The sequence below is a fragment of the Rhinopithecus bieti genome, unplaced genomic scaffold (genome assembly GCF_001698545.2).
Source record: "Rhinopithecus bieti isolate Rb0 unplaced genomic scaffold, ASM169854v2 scaffold_13704, whole genome shotgun sequence".
In the NCBI taxonomy this organism is placed as follows: Eukaryota; Metazoa; Chordata; class Mammalia; order Primates; family Cercopithecidae; genus Rhinopithecus; species Rhinopithecus bieti.
Genome location: NW_016808231.1, coordinates 5701423 through 5723266, shown reverse-complemented (window position 1 = coordinate 5723266; position 21844 = coordinate 5701423). Strand labels below are relative to the sequence as shown.

The 21844-nt window shown below is 43.1% G+C and overlaps 1 protein-coding gene across 3 annotated transcripts; it reads right to left on the bottom strand.

Annotated features, from left to right (window-relative positions):
• Nucleotides 1-1651: 1651 nt before the first annotated feature.
• ZNF200 (zinc finger protein 200) lies at nucleotides 1652-14288 on the bottom strand. Of its 3 annotated transcripts, none has more exons than XM_017886346.1 (5): nucleotides 13738-14288; nucleotides 12615-12945; nucleotides 11942-12030; nucleotides 11536-11656; nucleotides 1652-3027 (listed from the first exon to the last, which is right to left on the bottom strand). In XM_017886346.1, exons 2-5 carry the CDS (start codon nucleotides 12862-12864, stop codon nucleotides 2309-2311), a joined length of 1179 nt encoding a protein of 392 aa, XP_017741835.1. In that variant the 5' UTR covers nucleotides 12865-12945; nucleotides 13738-14288; the 3' UTR covers nucleotides 1652-2308. The 3 variants fall into 3 exon arrangements, with proteins under 3 accessions (XP_017741835.1, XP_017741836.1, XP_017741834.1); XM_017886347.1 differs by having other exon boundaries at nucleotides 14089-14269; XM_017886345.1 differs by having other exon boundaries at nucleotides 13686-13778.
• Between the last annotated feature and the right edge of the window lie 7556 nt (nucleotides 14289-21844).

Genomic DNA, 21844 nt, shown 5'->3' with positions numbered 1-21844 from the left:
TCAGAATGCTTTGTGCCAAAACAAGAAACCTCAGAATTACATGTTAATAACAACAAACAAAATAAAAAAGACCAGTAGGCAGAAGGCAAGAAACAAAACTATTCTTTGTAGATGGTGTCATTTTACCAAAAGTTATAACAGAACTAAACCAAGAAACTATTGAAAATTAACAACAAATTAACAACATTCAGTAAGGTGACTAGTTACACAAATATACAATAAAAAATAACTTTCCCATGTAAAAGCAATAATCAACTATAAAAATATAATGGAAGGCCGGGCGCAGTGGCTCAAGCCTGTAATCCCAGCACTTTGGGAGGCCGAGACGGGTGGATCACGAGGTCAGGAGATCGAGACCATCCTGGCTAATACGGTGAAACCCCGTCTCTACTAAAAAATACAAAAAACTAGCCAGGCGTCGAGGCGGGCGCTTGTAGTCCCAGCTACTCGGGAGGCTGAGGCAGGAGAATGGCGTAAAACCCGGGAGGCGGAGCTTGCAGTGAGCTGAGATCTGGCCACTGCACTCCAGCCTGGGCGGCAGAGCAAGACTCTGTCTCAGAAAAAAAAAAAGAAGAAAAAAAGAAACAACAACAAAAATATATATATATATAAAATGGAAAAAACTACAATAACAAAATTGTGTAAAACGTGAAGAAAATTAGAAAAATTTTCACAAGAATATAATACTCTAATAAATACAAAGGCATGTTTCTGGATGGGAAACATATACACTATAATTTTTCCCAAATTATTTATAGGATTTCTTTCTTCCAATCAAAACACCAATGTATAACTTCCAGAAACCTAAAGCAAGCAAAACTGATCAAGAATCCCTAAATCGCACCACAGGANAAAAAAAAAAAGAAGAAAAAAAGAAACAACAACAAAAATATATATATATATAAAATGGAAAAAACTACAATAACAAAATTGTGTAAAACGTGAAGAAAATTAGAAAATTTTCACAAGAATATAATACTCTAATAAATACAAAGGCATGTTTCTGGATGGGAAACATATACACTATAATTTTCCCAAATTATTTATAGGATTTCTTTCTTCCAATCAAAACACCAATGTATAACTTCCAGAAACCTAAAGCAAGCAAAACTGATCAAGAATCCCTAAATCGCACCACAGGATTGGTCCCGTAAAGGCACCGCTGGCCTTGCTTCTAGGCAGAGGACAGGTAGGTCTGGATATCAAGAGGCTGAAGACAATGAATACCCACTACAGTGAAGACACCTGGAAACCTGTCTCTTGAGGGGCAATGTGAGCTAACCACTACAGACGTAATTTCTAAATATACAACACTTTGCCTTGTGAGGTAGTGAACACCCCATTGCCAAAAGTCTGATGACGGCACAGAGGGGACCTAAGTATGTAGTAAGGTTATTGATGAGACATGGATCCAAGCCAACTTTTTCCTGCCTCCAGGTCAACCCCTCCTCTCTGGGTCTTGGGGTTTCCTTCCTAGCACATGAGATCTGGGCTCAACAGAGGGACAAGATTCTGAAGAGCTTTTCTAGTGGTGGGACTGGATGGCCCTGCCTGAGTAATCTAAACTTCTTTTAGCAAGGGAGAGGCATGAGACGCCTGTTGGAGAGATCAACAGCTGAACAAAATACAGTAAGAACAGTGGACACTTAAATTATGTTGTGAAAAGGAATCTGTAAAAGTCAATTTTATCACAAATTGCAAATATTGAAAATGATAGCAAATTTAGATCACATACAAATGAGAGTCTGACATTCAATTGTTGTTTTCCTATATTCCAAAGTAAACAATTCCTTTCAACACTCAAGACTTAAAACAGGTGTTCTTAGAGGGTTATATGAATTGCTATCAGAAGCTGTTGGCTCAACAAGCCAGTAGTTTGGTTCTTTCACGAGAACACAGTTCCAGATAAGCATCTTTGCACTATTTCTCAAGTATGAATCCCCATGTGGGGGGAAAATGGATATACTTCCAATAGACACAAGTCACTCTTTGCCTTGCAAGTAAGCAGACTCCAGATTCATCTTCAAAGTCTTGGGAAAGGGATCTGTGACCTGTACATTATCATATGACTTCAAAAAGGAAAGGTCCTTAGTCCAGAAAGCCTAGATGCTGACGTATAGCCCTTGAAATGTTTTCTTCCCTGTGAATTTTCTAGCAATTTGAGGTTTTAGCCAAGATGGGCATTTATCCAATTTTGACAGTAATGAGATTTTTACATATTTATATCTTTTTTAGGCAGCCTGGGAATTCAGAACTACTTATGAAAGCTCTCAGGTTGAGGCAGCACCATCAGACCCCTTTCCTGGTATTACTTCTGCTTTCGAGTCTTACAGGCTGAGTGAGTTTTCTCATGCCGGGTACAGTTTGACAGCCGACCAAATCTTCTCCCACATTTTTTGCAACCATATGGTCTCTCAGCCTCATGACTCTGCAGATGAAGCACAAATTCCTCATTCTTTGGGAAGGTTTTCCCACATTCTGGACACTTAAATATCTTCTCCCTTACATGGATTCCTTCATGACGACTCCGATGAGAATTCTGACGAAAGTTTTTTCCACACTGAGAACAGGAATAAGGTTTCTCTCCTGTATGAATTCGCTCATGTTTATTGAGGTTTGTTTTATGATTGAAGCTTTTCCCACAGTGACTGCAGTCATAGGGTTTTTCTCCAGTGTGAGTCCTCTGGTGGGAAATAAGGTAAGAACTTTCATTAAACTGTTTCCCACACAGTGGACAAGTGTACCATCTCCTTGTCTTCCGATTTCGAGTAAGTGCAATAATACTGATGTCTACATATTTTGAGAGTTCCTCTAGAGGAGCATCATTCTCAAGGGTAACTAACAGATTTCTCATTTTCCTTTTTTGTGGAATGGATGTATTTAGTGCTTCCTTTCCCTGGTTATCTGGAGGCTGCTGAGAGACCAAGGAATAATCCATTTCATCATCATCTGAAGACTTTTCTCTATAATCTTCATTTTCTACAAGTTCCCTCTCAGGATCTTCACCTTCAGGATTACTGCCATTGACTGTTCAAACAAAGAGAATTTAACAACTTCTGAGAGATATGACATCAGGCAGGAAAAAACAAGTCATGCTTCTTAAGCCAGAGCCACCTTTAAAGTCAATCTGAGGAGTGGCGGATACTGCCATCACACTCCTTTTCCACACTTATTGAGGGTGGGATACATAACTGATAAATCTTTCCACCTACCACAATGCAAACACACTTTAAAGAAATAAAAATGAGTGGGATTTCACAGAAAGAATTCGTATGTTTGTTCTCTTCATAAGTGTTAATTACTTGACAAGTTCATATTCACCTTATACTCTGCAGAGCACTCAGCTAAAGACTAGGGATGGAGACTACAAATCTATACACGGCACCACTCATCATCTTGAAGGAGTCTGGTAACTGAATAGTAAGACGAACCACTTGTAGGTTTTCACTATATTAAATATTATCACACTATTATAGCACTAAATAATATTATAATGTCTTACGAGAAAATGGAAACAATTCCAATAACCAAAATTAAAGAGGGCACAGCATATTCATACAAAAGCTTATTATTGGCCAGGCGTGGTGGCTCACGCCTGTAATCCCAGGACTTTGGGAGGCCAAGGTGAGCAGATCACCTGAGGTTGGGAGTTCGAGACCAGCCTGACCAATATGGAGAAACCCCGTCTCTACTAAAAATACAAAATTAGCTGGGCATGGTGGCACATGCCTGTAATCCCAGCTACCAGGCAGGTCAAGGCAGGAGAATCACTTGAACCCGGGAGGCGGAGTTTGCAGTGAGCCAAGATCATGCCATATGCACTCCAGCCTGGGCAACAAGAGCGAAACTCTGTCTCAAAACAAAAAAAAGTTTATTCTTTGGCGATTAAAGAGATTACTACAACTAATGAAGCTTTGGGATTAGAAGTCAGTAGTGTTTCTCTTTGGGTATGAAAGGAAGTAGTGACTGGGTGCAGGCCACAAAAGGGATTTCTGGGATGCTAAGAAAAGTCCCCATTTTGGGTGGTGATTAGTGTATACAAAATTTTGTGAAAACTTCAGCTATATATTTATGATTGGTAGGCTTTTTCTATACTTCTATAATACTTCAGAAAAAAGTCAGTGTAAGCAGATTATAAAGATTAGGTAACAAAGTGAAAAAACAAGCATGCTGTGGACATACTTTGTGACAAGGGACCCCTCAACTCTGGACTACTCAGAGTCAAGGGTTCAAATTAACCACCAAGACATGGGGCTGATCCTGAAGCTGGAGGAGGAATCTCTGCTGGATTTCGCAGTTTCACATCAATAGATTTTTTTTTTTTAATTTCACTTTTTTGAGTTTTTTGGGGCAGAGATAGGGTCTTGCTATGTTGCCCAGGCTGGTTTTGCACTCATGTACTCAAGCAATCTTCCCAAAGTGCTGGGGATTACAGGTGTAAGCCACCACACCCAGCCTTAATTATTCTTTTTAATCACTCCCTTAGGATAATGAAATGCCAATTTTTACCACAGCTCTTGACATGAACTACCAGAATCTGCTTTCAAAAGCAGCTCTACTAATTTCAATGCAACCATCAATACGTGAATATTAACTTTACCTAATCTTGTTAGCATTAAATTTTGAAATACTTAATAGGTATAAAATGGTTTCTCATTGTAGTTTTACTTTGGATTTTGATTATGCAAATAATCTATTGGGTTAAGACTTTTATAAATGTAAATCTTTGTCAATGATTTCTTGTTTAATTTTTAACTGAATTCTTCCTCTTTAACTACATTTGGACTGCTTCCAACCTTGTGTTTTTACAAACAATACCACAGCAAATAATCTTGTTTGTACATCATTTCCAATGTGCTCTGTTGCTGTATCTGTAGGTCAGATTCCCAGAATTGAACTGCTGGAACAAAGGGTAAGATGGGTAGTTACAGATGCATTTACCCGTAAACAGGGACTGTACCATTTTGTATGCCCACCAGCAATATACCTGTTTCTTAACAACCTCACCATCAATGTGTTTTTATTTCTATAAACATGAAATACAAAAATGTTAATTCACTAGAGGTTTAATTTGCACTTCTTTTTGCTCCTGTCACGCAGGCTGGAGTGCAGTGGCGCAATCTCGGCTCACTGCAACCTCCACTTCCCGGGTTCAAGTGATTCTCCTTCCTCAGCCTCCCGAGTAGCTGGGATTATAGGCATGCCCCACCAAACCCAGCTAATTTTTGTATTTTTAGTAGAGATGGGATTTTACCATGTTGGCCAGGCTCATCTCACAACTCCTGACCTCAGGTGATCCACCTCCCTCGGCCTCTCAGAGTGCTAGGATTACAGGCGTGGGCCACCATGCCCAGCCTTGTTTATGTATTTGAATCTGTCAGTCTTTTCTTTCAAGGCTTCTGGGCTTTTGAGTCTTAATTACAAAAACCTTCCTATCCCATGGTTATAAAGGAATCACTCATATTTTCTAAATGTGCTTTTTATATTTGTTTTAAACATTTAAAATATTTGATCCATGTGGACTTTTTCTTGGGATGTAAAGTAAGGTACTAATTTATCAAATGGCTATCAGTTGTCCTAACACCTTTTATCAGAAAGTCCTTCTTTATGGTTAGGCTTTGTGTCCTCACCCAAATCTCATCTTAAATTGTAATCCCCATAACCCCCACGTGTCAAGGAGACACCACTCAGGTGAACGTAACTGAGTCATGGCGGGGGCTTCCCCCATGCTGTTTTCATGATAGTGAGTTCTCATGAGATCTGATGGTTTTATAAGGGGCTCTTCCCCCTTTACTGGTACTTCTCCCTCCTGCTGCCTTGTGAAGAAGGTGCCTTGCTTCCCTTGCCTTTGCCATGGTTTTAAGTTTCCAGAGGCCTCCTCAGCCACGCTGAACTGTGAGTCAATTAAACTGAACTGTGAGTCAATTAAACCTGTTTCTTTATAAATTACCAAGTCTCGGACAATTCTTTATAGCAGTGTGAAAACGGACTAATACACCAACTTTATCACACACTAAACTCCCATGTGTATTTGAGGCTATTTTGGGACTTTCTGAGATCACACTGTCTTGTTCCAAGGGAAAAATGCTATTGGTATTGTTGAAAAAAAAGACATCAGATTCATAAATCAACAAGAGAAACGACCTTTTTACGATATTGTCTTCCTAGCCAAGAACATAGTATTTTTTTGCATTCATTGAAATCTACTCTTCTGTCCTTTAGACTTGCTTTAAAGTTTCCTCATAAGTTTGCACATTTCTTGAGTTTACTCCTAAGTATTTAAAATTTCATGTTTCTATTCTAATGGGGCCTTCCATTGTATCTTCTAAATGAACTCGTTTATATATGTGAAAGCTAATGATTTCTGTTTATTCACTTTATCTCCCACTACTTTAGTGAATGGTCTCATTTTTTCCCTTTAGAGTAGTTAAGACAAACAAATGTTCTTATTTTTAAGTTTTCAGATTACTCTGTTCTACTTATTAAGGAAGTATCTGTTAATTACTATTTTGTTAAATGTTCTTATAAAGCAGAGGCTTGAATTTTGTCACGTATCTTTTCTCTTTTTTTTTTTTTTTTTTAACCAAGGGCTCCCTCTGTCGCCCAGGCTGGAGTGCAGTGGCGCAGTCTTGGCTCACTGCAAGCTCCGCCTCCCGGGTTCACGCCATTCTCCGGCCTCAGCCTCCCCAGCAACTGGGACTACAGGTGCCCACCACCATGCCCAGCTAATTTTTTTGTATTTTTAGTACAGATGGGGTTTCACTGTGTTAGCCAGGATGGTCTCGATCTCCTGACCTCGTGATCTGCCCGCCTCAGCCTCCCAAAGTGCTGGGATTACAGGCGTGAGCCACCGCGCCCGGCAAGTATCTTTTCATAACTACACAAGTAAACAAAGGATTTTTCTCCTTTATATATAATAAATATTAATAGATTTGTATTATTTCTATTTATTTATTTATTTATTTATTTGAGATGGAGTCTCACTCTGTCCCCCAGGCTGGAATACAATGATGCCATCTCAGCTCACTGCAACCTCTACCTCCCAGGTTCAAGTGATTCTCCTACCTCAGCCTCTGGAGTAACTGGGATTACAAGCATGAACCACCACACCCGGCTAACTTTTGTATTTTTTTTTTTTTTTTTTTTTTAGTAGAGATAGGATTTTGCTATCTTGGCCAGGCTGGTCTCAAACTCCTGACCTCAGGTATCGCCCGCCTCTGCCTCCCAAAGTGCTGGGATTACAGGCGTGAACCACTGTGCCCAGCATGGGGACTGGATTTCAACATGAGATTTGGAGGGGACAAATATCCAAACTGTATCAGCAACCTTGGGTCAGAGGGGTAAAGACAAATTAAAATTGCATATTTTTTTCTAGAAAACATTATACAGACCTTCATATTCATGGGTTCTGCATGTGAGGATTCAACCAACCAAGGAGGGAAAATATTTGAGAGAAAAAAAAAAGGATGGTTTTGTCTGTACATACTCAGTTTTTTTGTCATTCCCTAAACAATTTAGTGTAACAACTATTTATGTAGCATTTACTTTGCATTAGGTATTATAATTAATCTAGAAATAAAATATATGGTAGGATATGTGTGGAGTATATGCAAATGTTACACCATTTTATATAATAAATTTGAGCATCCATGGATTTTGCTATCTGAGCAAGGGTCCTGGAACCAATCCCCCATGAATACCAAGGACAAGTGTATATCAGAATCTATGGTATAACTGACAGTGATGCTCATAAGACAGTTCTTGGCTGTAAAAACATGTTTAATTTAGAAAAATGAGAATAATAAAGCCTCTGATTTAAAAGAACAAAGGTATTAATAAACAGCAAATAGAAAGTAATGAGTTAAAAACAGAAAAAAACTACTAAGATTTAAACAAAATAAATCAATTTCCATAGAGAAAATTGAAATTATCAAAAAAGAATAGCCACCTACCCAAGAAAAGCACCAGCCTCAGACAGTTCCACAGAAAATTCTTCTGAACTCTTAAAAATTAAATAATTCAAATGCTAGGAATATTTCCAGAGTATATAAAAAGAAGGAAACTTGCAAATTCAAACAAGAGTGAAACTGTGTATCAAAAAAAAAAAGGAGAAATCTGATCCCCAGTGATGGAGGTGGAGCCTAGTCGGAGGTGTTTGCATCATGCGGGTAGATCCCTCATGGAATGGCTTGATGCCATTACTTCCAGGATAGTAAGTGATTTCTCGCTCTTTGTTCACTAAAGATGTGGCTGTTTAAGAGGCTGGTACCTTCCTACTCTCTTCCTTCCTCTCTTGTCATGTGAAGTCTGCTCTCCTTCCACCATGAGTAGCTTCTTGAAGCCCTCACCAGAAGCAGATGTTGACACCATGCTTCTTGTACAGCCTACAGAAAACTGTGAGCCAAATAAACCTCTTTTCTTTATTAATTACCCAGCCTCAGGTATTCTTTTATAGCAGCACAAAATGGACTAAGACAGTTGCTTAAGAGTTTTAAATTTTCCAGGTGGAAGCAACTTTAATTTACTGATCTTTATTATTAATTTCTAGTTGTACTGTATTGTGACAGATCCTACTTTATTTCTACTTCTTGGAATCTGAGTTTTTCCTTGTTGCCTAGTATTTAGTCAATTTTCTTCAATCTTGAAAAGGTGTATTCTCCTATCACAACACACAGTAGCTATAATAAGAATTATCGGCCGGGCGCGGTGGCTCAAGCCTGTAATCCCAAGCGGCTTTGGGAGGCCGGACGGGCGGATCACGAGGTCAGAAGATCGAGACCATACCTGGCCTAACATGGTGAAACCTCCGTCTCCTACTAAAAAATACAAAAAACTAGCCGGAGGAGGGTGGTGGGCGCCTGTAGTCCAGCTACTCAGGAGGCTGAGGCAGGAGAATGGCGGTAAACCGGGAGGCGGAGCTTGGCAGTGAGCTGAAGATCCGCCCACTGCACCTCCAGCCCGGGGCGACAGAGTGAGACTCCGTCTCAAAAAAAAAAAAAAAAAAAAAAAAAAAAAAAAAAAAAAAAAAAAAAGAATTATCTTACTGAGAATCGTTTAAGTGTTCTATGTTTTTTCCTTGTTTTTATGTGGTTCAATCTGGGCCACACACACATTCTGTTTCCCCTAGGTTATTAAGGATTCTCTTTTGATTCCTGTCACCACAATGTTCAATTGTTTATTTTTTTTTTTTTTTTTTTTTTTTTTTTGAGACGGAGTCTCGCTCTGTCGCCCCGGGCTGGAGTGCAGTGGCCGGATCTCAGCTCACTGCAACCTTTCCGCCTCCCGGGTTCGCGCCCATTCTCCTGCCCTCAGCCTCCTCGAGTAGCTGGGACTACAGGCACCCGCTATCTCGCCCGGCTAGTTTTTTGTATTTTTTAGTAGAGACGGGGTTTCACCGTGTTAGCCAGGATGGTCTCGATCTCCTGACCTCGTGATCCACCCGTCTCGGCCTCCCAAAGTGCTGGGATTACAGGCTTGAGCCACCGCGCCCGGCCGGTTATAGTTTTTCTTTCACAAAAATTGGTTAAATGTTACTGTTTCAATTATCATCACCTATAAACTGATGACTCCCCAATCCCTATATCCTCACATCTGAACTCCAATCCCCAATTTCCAAATATCTGGAGGATAATCTCATTTTATTTCCTATCATGGATTCAATCTCATCCAAAATCAATTCTACCTTCTTCCCTACTCTGCTCCTGGGTCCAAATCTTGCTTCAGTCTTGTGATAGCTCATTATACCTATAAACATTTCACACTGCTTATCGTTTAAGGAATGACTTGTCTTACAAACCAAATTGGAAGGTTACAAAAGGCAGGAATACAGCATCTTTGTAACCTATGAATACAATTCCAGAACCCAATCCTGCCTGAGGAAAAAACAAGTACATTTATGAAATGCTGGTAAATGAGTAAGCTTAATCCACCAGCTTCAGGGTACGGGTGGAAGAAGTGGGGAATAGAGGGTGAGGATTGGGTCTTAGGGGCCCCAAAGTGCATAGTCAAAGTGATACTGGAGGCAATATATCCACCAACCGGCCACCCAAAATAAATGCTAGCTCTGCCCATGACTCAGGAAAAACTCAGTGTAATAAATCTGATCTTTTTATACTTTTCTCTAAAATAAAGAAGATATCACATAGAGCAACCTGTGGGAAATTAACTAGACTCATTACATACCAATACTTCTGACCATATGGTATAATTACAGCTAAGAGTTTGATAGTCATAATGGATTTTTATCACCCCAGGCAACTCCTAAAACCTACTCTCTGTACAACTTCACCCTCAGAAGCAAACAGCCCTGAAGGCAAAGTAAAAAGTGTCAGGCACCCAGTAAAGACATTTGTGTGGGCCTCTGCCTCTAGGGTTGCAGCATTTCTAGAGAAAAGGTAAAGCATCTCTAAGCAAATTATAGAGAGGCTCTGCCTGATCAGTTCATACACAGCACTGGGGGACACTTGTCAACTACTACCGGGAAATGAGGACAAATAAAGAATGCCCCATTCACCAACAATGAAATTATGAGAAATGCATCTAGGAGGCAGAACAGCCCTGGGCCATTACTGCAAATTCTAATGTCAGATTCCTTGAGTCCGAATCCCTGTTCCACTGCTTACAACTGTGTGATCTTTAGCAAATTTTTTAACCCCTCTCTGCCTCAGTTCTGTCACCTGTAAGGTGGCAGTAATTTCTATACCACTCAGTATTACTCTGAGAAGTACATGAGACAATAAACACATGAAAAGCATTTGGACTAGTGCCTAGCATGTAACAGCACGTAAGTGCTCATTAAGTGTTAAACATTACTTTCATCAATAGTGGAATATATTTTCACTTAGGCTAGTAGTCTTCACATCTATTGAACATCAAAAAGGGGAGGGGGATTAGAAGAGTTAGTCATGTGTTCAATGAAAACATTCAAATATACCTGTTGAGAACAGAGTTCAGAAAATGGGTTCAGAACAGTTTCTATGCCCACAGTTTCTGTCTGCAGGTTTTCCCTACCTCTCCCCTCACTGCCCCCAACATACAGGGAAAATGGCCACCCACCCACCCACAGCTAGAGCTGTGGCAAGGCTCTGCCACACAAAATAAAACAAAAGTAAAACAGAATATGTGTGTGTACATAGGCTTACCAGGTGTGAATTGTTCCCCAAAGCTAGAGATGAAGGACGTGCTTGTTCCAAAGTAAACAACCTGAACACACAAAGGCTGTGATTTCTTTTTTTTTTTGAGACGGAGTCTCGCGCTGTCACCCAGGCTGGAGTGCAGTGGCATGATCTCGGCTCACTGCAAGCTCCGCTTCCTGAGTTCACGCCATTCTCCTGCCTCAGCCTCCTGAGTAGCTGGGACTACAGGCGCCCACCACCATGCCCGGCTAATTTTTTGTATTTTTAGTAGACACAGGGTTTCATCGTGTTAGCCAGGATGGTCTCGATCTCCTGACCTCGTGATCCGCCTGTCTCGGCCTCCCAACGTGCTGGGATTACAGGCGTGAGCCACCGCGCCCAGCTGGGCTGTGATTCTTACCCAGCAACATCATCTCCCCGACACTGCTGTCTTCTTCCTTTTCTGAGGTGAGAGTAGGATCCAAGCTCACACATTCTTCCTGGCAGTGAAATACATTCAAATCCTCAAAGACCACCAGTTCCTGAAAGAGCAAGAGGCCCCTTTCATCTTAGTAACTGAGGTTCACTGACAGCCCTACTGGTGAGAAAAGCTGACACACAAAGATCAAGGGAAGGGATGGCAAGAGGGACCTATAAATCCCACAGAGGTGCAGCAAAGACAAGACAGCCAGGCTGAGAAGGGCTCAAGGAAAAAGCAGAAGAAAAACACCCAAGAAGGCCAACTCCTAAGAATATGTTTTTACACACACATTGGCCAAGCATGGAAAGTGATGGACTCAGGCAGTGAATGGGAAAACCAAACCCACCTCAGGGTTAGCTTTCAAATACAGAGACACTGTCTCTTGTTCCTGTTGGACTCCTTTGGGCAGAAGCTTCACCAAGGGACGAGGATGCACTGGGGAAAGAGGAAGGTGTCGTTAGTGAAAAACTCAGTGATTCTAACACAGAGACTCCCCATACCTTGAGGTCAGGCTGTCCTCATTCCTTTGACAGGTAACTCATGGCCTTTTCTGCTCCTGTGAGCCCTTATGGAGGTCAAGCCATAAACTCTAGGGTCTTGAACCTATGGCATCTCCCTTTTATGAAAATAATAACTTCTCTAAGCACCTTTCAGAATTTCCCATAGAGTATTACTAAAGGAGAGCTTGGGGCAATGTAAAGTGTGAAGATGCCCAGAAAAAGGAGAAAATTTCTAAAATTCCACATAAACCTAACTCAATAATTCATCTGATTTATCCCAAAAAGATATTTCCCTGAGAATGTCTGGGTAAAACCGACACTACAGAAAGATGCAAACTGTTTATTCTGTGGCTTTACCCACACCCAGCACTTGAGAAGAATTTCCTCTTTCCAACACTAGAATTGACTCCTTTTTCAATATACACCATCCTAATTTGAATTTATAACTAACACAGAAGCCTATCTTAGACTCCAGTACCACCTCCTCCTCTTCTAGTGAAACAAGCATGTGCTTCTCACCTCTGTTCTGAAGGCTTGAGCTCACATCTTTCATAATAACCAAGGTCTCCTTGACTTTCTGACTGGGCTGGACAAGGCTTGGCTTGGGCAAGAAGGTGAGGAAGTGCTCCAACACTAGCTGGTGGATGGTCTTGGGCCCATTAGTGGCATCTCGAAGTAGGTCTTGGCCCAGCTTGGAGTCTGGTGGAACTCTCAGTATAAAGGACCGCTTTGGCTTTGGGGGCATAGGAACCACTTTTGCAGCCATCATGCCTTGCAACCACACACCACGCTCGTTTCGTGGGGCCTCCAGAGCCACCTCTTACTAGAGGAAATCTGCCAGAGAGCCAAGCTGTAGACAGAGAAACCAGGGATTACCCACAAGACCAGGCAGGGCATTACTGCACTCCAATATGTGGCATGGGTAGTGAGGTTACATGAGATCTAAAGAAAATGACAGCTGGGGTTAGGAAATTATAACTGAAACGCAGTATTTGAACAAGATATGCTTAGGAAGATGTTAAAGAAAGATCCTGAGAATAAAAAAGAGACTCTGCAAACCTCAAGTCCAAAGGGAAGGGAGTAATGGCGGGGAGAAGGTCAAGGTCCAGCCTCCTGAGAAATACAAAGTGTGGCCAGGTACCAGTGGCTCACACCTGTAATCCCAGCACTTTGGAAGGCCCTTGCGGGTGGATCGCTTGCGTCCAGGAGTTCAAGACCAGCCTGGGCAACACAGCAAGACCCCGATTCTATAAAAAAGTAAACAAAAAAATTAGCTGGGCGAGGCGACACAAGTCTGTGGGTCCCAGCTACTCGGGAGGTGGGAGGATTGCTTGTGTCCAGGAGCTCGAGGTTGCAGTGAACTGTGATCGCGCCACTGCACTCCAGTCTGAATGACAAAGCAAGACCCTGACTCCAAAAAAGAAAGGAAAAGAGAAAGGAAAGGAGGAAGGGAGTCAGGGAAGGGAAAGAAAATAAAAGGAGAAAGAAAGAAAAGACAGAAAGACGGTGTGTAAAACCCACCAGGAAGAGGTTGAATCAGGTTTAGAGAAAGAGCAATGGGCTAGAAGACAGGAAATCTGGGGTCAATACCGAGGACATCCGCCTAGAAGCAGGTTGGTCACTGAAACTGGCCATACTGTACCCCTCGAACCGAAGCTCCCTCCGGTGCCCTTTGGGCGGGGAGGCGGTTGGTGACTCTCCCGGGGAGCAGATGCAAGGCCGAGGAGGGGTCCACACACCGCCTGCCGACTCCTCTCCGCCGTCAAAGCTCTGCTGAGAGCGGCAGGCGACATCCCACTAAGGCCCGCCGGGCCAGGCTCACTCTGGGGCCTCTTCCGCTGGTCAAGGAACACCTTTACCGTAAAGCTCAGCGTGCGCCCCTGCCTGAGGCGCTCACCAGGCTCCCTACCCGGCCTTTCTCCCTCAGCAACGGACACGCTCCGTTCCCCAGAGGCGGTCTCAGCCTGGTTCCCGCCCTCACGGAGCCCCTCACCTCTCGGGGCCTCTGCAGCCCCTGAGCGTTTGCTGGGGACGGCTCAGAGACTCAGGCTCCGGGAGAGATAGAAAAACTAGGCGCGAGCGGCCGAGCCCTCCCCTCGCCCTTCCGAGTGCCCTCACAGGTCACCGGCGACTATTCGTTCGCGCCGTGACCAGTTGAGGAGAATTGCGGGGACGCGGTGCCTTCTGGGAGGTCGGGCGCTCTGCAGCTGTCACGTCACAACCGGTGCCTTGTTTCCGGTGCAGAAGCCTGGTCTCCCCGTTCAGAGCCGGCAATCTGCGCTTGAGACGGTAACACTTGAGATGGGCCTGGGGAGCTCTCAGGGCCGGAGGGAGGCCAGGACGGCTGCAGCCTGTCTCTCTGTGGCTCTGCCTGGAAGACGGAAGGTAAGAGGCTGGCTCCAGTCATCCATGACGGGCTGGCACTTCTCCAGCTACGGCCAGTCTAATCCCAGGGCCTCCTGGGAAATGTAGTTCGAATGCAAACAACCAATGGACGACCGTCAGGCGCGGACGTTGGGGCAAGGCAGACCCCTCCAACACCCCCGTCCCCCCCCGCTCCGAGGCTTGAAGGAAGCGAGCTCTCGGACCGGAAGATCAAGACGCCTCCGCGCGTTTCCGCCTTTTACTGCGGTTTTCCAGTAAAAGGACTGCGGGGGCGGAGAGGGTGTGGCCGGCATGGGACTCCGCCTCTGCTCTGCTGACTCCCATAGGTTAGAGCTGGAGCACCTACGTTGCCACCTCCAACTTGCTAACTTCTACCCTGCTGTCCCCACCGGCCGTGCTGTTTTTAAAGATATCTTAATTGCCCTTCTCGTACTGTCCCTGTTCTCAATTTCAGCTTCCTACGGAGGCCGAACAGAGTTTTGTCTTTGTGCGTTGTATCCATACTCGGTTCGTTCGCCAGTGAGGCATTGATCAGGGTTGGGACAACTTGTGGGCAGGTGTGGCCTTATTTCTCGATGTAACACCAGCCTCCAGAAAGTTGACAAAAGTAAAAATATAAATGAATACTTCTTACAGTTAATTACAGCTGACTAATCGTTTAACGATGGCTTACAATATGTCACAAAGAAACGAGTATGAAAACTGTGTGGCACCAAGACATTCTAGAAAAATAAGGAATATCTGCCTTTTCAGATCAAAATTTACTAAAAAGGCTCCTTAATCAAAGCAGTATGATTTGAACTATGAGGCAAAACAGATAACTGAGATGTCTTGAAGTAAAATATAAACCTGTGTGATTGTATTTTTTAAGAACTTTTTCTTGACTCTGTTAACAAACAAGAAATAGACTGGAAGATAGTTGTAAAGATTAGCTACACAAAGGATTAGACATTCCCAAGACGAAATGCACCCTGCCAACTGACAAAAAGCAAAGGCAATGAGGAGCTCTTCCCGAGAGGAGGAAACCTAATTGGTCATTAACATTTGAAAAGATGCTTAACCACACTACTAGTCAAGATTATCACTTTTAAAGGGACCAACATTTTTCACCTATCAAGCAACGAAGGTGGAGAAATGGGCACTCCTTTTACTGGTAGTATGGTGTGTGAAGTCATCTTGTAATATATATTAAAATTAAAAGTACACATATGTACTCTTTGACCTTCACAATCTCATCTGTGAATCTGATGTCTACAAATTTCTTGTAGAATTCTTTATAGTGACAAAAACTAGAAATGACATGCATGTTCATACGTAAGGAAATGAGTAAATTGGTGCATTCATACTCTGGAAATTACCCAGCTATGAAAAAGAATGGATTGGAACTATAGGTACACCTGGAGGGATGGCCATATTACATGAAAAAGTTTCAGAGCTACATATATCATGCATAATTATTTTTTTGGAACAAACAAAACACCTATGTATGTTTGTGTTGAGGGATACACATTAGACTATTAAAATGGTTACTCATGGGATGGCCAGGCGCAGTGGCTCATGCCTGTAATCCCAGCACTTTGGGAGGCCAGGGGTGGGCTGATCACTGGAGGTTAGGCGTTCGAGACCAGCCTGGTCAACATGGGGAAACCCCATCTCTACTAAAAATACAAAAATTAGCCAGGCGTGGTGGCAGGCACCTATAATCTCATCTACTTGGGAGGAGGCTGAGACACAAGAACTGCTTGAACCCAGGAGGTGGAGGTGGAGGTTACAGTGAGCCAAGATTGCACCACTGCACTCCAGCCTGAGCAACAGGCGCACCAGCCTGGGCGACAGAGTAGTAAGACTCCGTCTCAAAATAAATAAATAAAATAAAAATAAAATAGTTACTCATAGGGAGGGAGTGGAAATGGAGAAAAAGGGGAGATTACACTTTTTTTTTTATTGTGTCACTTCATTTAATGAGCACATGTCAATTTGGTAACTAAAAATAATAAAACCTTAAAAAAAAAAGAACAATAGGCTGGGCGTGGTGGCTCATCCTAGCACTTTTGGAGGCCGAGGTGGGCAGATCATCTGAGGTCAGGAGTTCCAGACCAGCCTAACATAGTGAAACCCCATCTCTACTAAAAAATACAAAATTAGCTGGGCGTGGTGGTGCATGCCTATAATTCCAGCTACTCAGGAGGCTGAGACAGGAGAATCGTTTGAACCTTTGAGGCGGAGGTTGCAGTGAGCTGCGATTGTGCCACTGCACTCCAGCCTAGGTGACAGAGCGAGACTCCATCTTGGGGGGCGGGAGGAGTGGGGGAAGAAACAAGAACGATAAAGATTTTTTTTTTAATTTGATGGAAAAAAAGCGATAAAGATTTTTTAAAACAATTGGATGGAATCCTGTTTTTAGAATCGAATCCGTAAAATAAATGACATAAATGGATTTGAAATGATACCATAAATTAAGGGTGTAAACAATATATATCTCTATAAATGCCTTTTAACATGAAAAGATGCCTACCATCACATACAATTAAAGAAATGAAATTTAAAATAATAATTACAAAAATAATATTCAGAATTCTGAAAGCAAATTAATACAATTATTTAAGAGGGCAATATGGCACTTCCTATTTTAAGAAGTAAACTTTGGCCGGGCGCAGTGGCTCAAGCCTGTAATCCCAGCACTTTGGGAGGCCGAGACGGGTGGATCACGAGGTCAGGAGATCGAGACCATCCTGGCTAACACGGTGAAACCCCGTCTCTACTAAAAAATACAAAAAATTAGCCGGGTGTGGTGGCGGGCGCCTGTAGTCCCAGCTACTCGGGAGGCTGAGGCAGGAGAATGGCGTGAACCCGGGAGGCAGAGCTTGCAATGAGCTGAGATCCGGCCACTGCACTCCCAGCCTGGGCAACAGAGTGAGACTCCATCTCAAAAAAAAAAAAAAAGTAAACTTCAGGCCAGGCACGCCTGTAATCCTAGCACTTTGGGAGGCCGAGGCGGGCGGATCACGAGGTAAGGAGATCGAGACCATCCTGACTAAAGCGGTGAAACCCCATCTCTACTAAAAATACAAAAATTAGCTGGGTAGGCCGGGCGCGGTGGCTCAAGCCCTGTAATCCCAGCATTTGGGGAGGCCGAGCACCGGCGTGGATCACGAGGTCAGGAGATCGAGACCCAATCTCTGGCTACACCGCGTGAAACCCCGTCTTACTAAAATACAAAAAACTAGCTGGGCGCGGTGGCGGGCGCCTGTAGTCCCAGCTACTCCGGGAGGCTGAGGCGGGAGAATGGCGGGAACCCGGGAGGCGGAGCTTGCAGTGAGCCAGATCCGGCGTCACGTGCACTCCAGCCTGGGCGTACAGAGCGAGACTCCATCTCAAAAAAAAAAAAAAAAAAAAAAAAAATAGCTGGGTATAGAGATACGCACCTGTAATCCCAGCTACTCGGTAGGCTGAGGCAGGAGAATCTCTTGAACCAGGGAGTTGGAGGTTGCAGTGAGCCAAGATTGTGCCACTGCACTCCAGCTTGGGTGACAGAGGGAGACTCCATCTCCAAAAAAAAGGTTAAATCATGATATGTTCATACAGTGGAAGCCAACGGAACCATTAAAAAGAGATAAATTAAGTGAAAAGGCAAGTTATAAAACAGTATGTATAATAAGTCATTTTAAAAATAAAATATTAGGCTCTTTTTTTTTTGAGATGGAGCCTTGCTCTGTTGCCCAGGTTGGAGTGCAGTGACATGGTCTCAGCCCACTGCAACCTCCACCTCCTGGGTTCAAGCAATTCTTTTGCCTCAGCCTCCTGAGTAGCTGGGACTACAGGCGTGTGCCACCACACCCGGCTAATTTTTGTGTTTTTAGTAGAGACGGGGTTTCACCATGTTGGCCAGGATGGTCTCAATCTCCTGACCTCGTGATCCACCCACCTTGGCCTCGCAAAGTGTTAGGATTACAGGTGTGAGCCACCGCGCCCAGCCTAGTCTTTTTTTTTTTAACTGGAGGAATATACAAGAACAAAATTAACAGTTGCTTTCCAGAAATGTTGGCCAGGGGGCAGGAAAAAAAAAAAAAGAGAGAGAGAGTTAATATTGATTGTCTCTCAGGAGTAGGATTAGAGGGAATTTGTCACTTTTTATGTTTTATAAATCCATGCATTTTCAAATAACGAGTGTTCCTTTTGTAGTTGAAAAAAATGAACTATCTGAAAGGTGAGTTAATTTAGTATCTGATCATCTAGGAGCAAAACTAAGCGAAGAAAGAATTTCCTATTTAAAAGATCTTGAATGCAAATCAGAACCAAATGAGATACCACTTCACACACACTAGAATTACTATAATAAAAAATACCGGCCGGGCGCGGTGGCTCAAGCCTGTAATCCCAGCACTTTGGGAGGCCGAGACGGGCGGATCACGAGGTCAGGAGATCGAGACCATCCTGGCTAACACGGTGAAACCCCGTCTCTACTAAAATACAAAAAACTAGCCGGGCGTGGTGGCGGGCGCCTGTAGTCCCAGCTACTCGGGAGGCTGAGGCAGGAGAATGGCGGGAACCCGGGAGATGGAGCTTGCAGTGAGCCGAGATTGCGCCACTGCACTCCAGCCTGGGCAACAGAGCGAGACTCCGTCTCAAAAAAAAAAAATACCATAAAAGTGTTATTGGTGAGGATGTGGAGAAAATGAAACCCTCCTATATTGCTAGTGGGAATGTAAAATGGTCCAGCTACTCTGGAAAACAGTTTGGCAGTTTTTTTTTTTTTTTTTTTTTTTTGAGACAGAGTTGTTTCCCTCTGTCACCCAGACTGGAGTGCAGTGGCGTGATCTCGGCAATTCTTTTGCTTCAGCCTCCTGAGTAGCTGGGACTACAGGCGTGTCCCTGATCTCGGCTTACTGCAAGCTCCGCCTCCCGGGTTCACGATATTCTCCTGCCTCAGCCTCCCGAGTATCTGGACTACAGGTGCCCACCACCACGCCTGGCTAATTTTTTTGTATTTTTAGTAGAGACGGGGTTTCACCGTGTTAGCCAGGATGGTCTCGATCTCCTGACCTTGTGATCCGCCTGTCTCGGCCTCCCAAAGTGCTGGGATTACAGGCATAAGCCACCGCACCTGGCCAGCAGTTTCTTAACATACTTACCATGTGAACAAGCAGTTCAATTTCAAGGTATAAACTCAAGAGAAATGGAAATGTGTGTTCACACAAAAACATGTTCACACTAGCCTAAAAGTGGAAACAACCCAATGTCCCCTAAGTGATGAATGCATGAACAAGAATGATGTATACATGTAATCATATAATGGATTATTTAGTGATAAAGGATAAAGCATTCACACATACTACAACATGGATGAACCATGAAAACATACTAAGCAAAAGAAGCCAGTCACAAAAAAAACACATATTATATGATTCCACTTATATCCAGAATAGGCAAATCCATAGAGACAGAAAGTAGCTTAGTGGTTTGCATGCTCTGGGGAATGGGGGAGAATGGGGAGTGACTGCTAATACATATGACAAAATGTTCTAGAATTGGATAGTGGTGATATTTATACACACAATACATATAATAAGAAACACTGAATTTTCCACTTTAAAAGGATGCATTTTATGGTATGGATTTAGAGCTCCATAAAACAACCACTAGGCAGGCAAATTTCATCCGACAGATTCAAATGTGTACTATCTAAAACATCTATGCTTTTGTTTTCCTTTTTTTTTTGAGACAGGGTCTTGCTCTGCTGCTGATAGTGCAGTGGCACAATCTCGGCTCACTGCAGCCTCTGCCTCCAAATCTCAAGCAATTCTCCTGCCTCAGCTTCCCGAGCAGCTGGGACTACAGGTGCTGACCACCATGCCTGGCTAATAGTTTTATTTTTTGGTGGAGACGAGGTTTTGCCATGTTGCCCAGGCTGGTTTCGAACTCCTGGATGCAAGCGATCTGCCCACCTCCGGCTCCCAAACTGTTGGGATTGCAGGTGTGAGCCACCACAGCCAGCCTAAAACGTGTATGAAGAAGTACAGCAAACAACAAAGTTCAATATGTAGATTCCAAATAGCAAGTATTCAGAGGAACTGTACAATTCCCATAGAATGAAGCAAAAAGCAGAAAGTCACATGGAAAAATTCACAGCCTCCTTAACAGGTAATGAAATAAAACAGAAGTAAGGCCTCATTACATCCCTATTAAATGAGCAAAAAAAAAAAAAAAAAAAAAAAAAAAAATTTAAATGGTGGTCATCGCTTTGGGCATGAAATATTTTAAAAATATTTGCAAAGGATGGTATGGCAGCCTGTAGCAAGCATTATCAGATATTTCACATTCAGGAACCATTTTAGGAATAACACAGGAGAAAAAATATGTATACGGTGAGGTGGGTAGAAAATATACACACAGATATTCATGAAAAGCTTATAACAAGGGAGAATTGAGAGTAATACATGACCCACCATAGGGAACAGCTAAGCCGTAGGTCATGTGAACTCTCCTAGGATGCGGATTACTCTTGTAGAATAAAACTCCTTGAGGAAAGCACAGCAAGTTTACCTCCTCTCATCATAGCCATGGAGTATCTGAGTCCAATCTAGACTCTAGTAGTGAAAACAGAGGAGCTGGCATAGAAGTTTGGAATTTAATCTTCATTTGATTTTGTTCTTCTTACATCCAGCTTTTTTTGGAGACAGGGACTCACTCTGTTGCCCAGGCTGGATTGCAGTGGTCCCTTCTCAGTTCACTGCTGCAGCCTCGATCTCCTGGGCTCAAGCCATCCTCCCCCCCCATCCCTATGACTAATTTTTGTATTTTTTGTAGAGACGGGTTTTTACCGCATTGCCCAGGCTGGTCTCGAATCCCTGGGCTCAGGCGATCCACCTGTCTTTGCCTCCCAAAATGCTGAGATTACAGGTGTGAGTCACCATGCCCGGCCCCTTTACATCTCTTTAAATGAAGGACAATGTGCGGGATGTGTGTGAAGTAGAACCTAATATTCCACAACCCAAGATTTTCCCATACAAACCAAGACAGAATAATCTGACACTTGGAATACATGCCAAATGTTTTTCCATGCAGTAGTCCCATCTGCTTCATGAAATACAGCCGGGAAATGGGATTCCACAGTGATTGAGTGACAAATGCAAATGACCAGATTTTCTAAATTTTTTATTTATGAATGCAAATGACCAGATTTTCTAAATTTTTTATTTATGAGGCCCAGTCAATTCTCTCAAGAATCATGGCCAGGCATGGTGGCTTATGCCTCCAATCCCTGTACTTTGGGAGGGTGAGGTGGGTGGATCATCTGACGTCAGGAGTTTGAGACCAGCCTGGTCAACGTGATGAAACCTCATGTCTACTAAAAATGCAAAAAA

Bases quoted from the DNA above. Each gene is read 5' to 3' on its own strand.
- ZNF200 (XM_017886346.1), bottom strand. From the start codon at position 12,864: ATGATGGCTGCAAAAGTGGTTCCTATGCCCCCAAAGCCAAAGCGGTCC. The intron at 12,031-12,614 runs GTGAGAAGCACA...CTCTTTCCCCAG, and splicing joins CTCAAGCCTTCAGAACAGAG to TGCATCCTCGTCCCTTGGTG. The intron at 3,028-11,535 runs GTAAGAATCACA...TTGTTTGAACAG, and splicing joins CGGGGAGATGATGTTGCTGG to TCAATGGCAGTAATCCTGAA.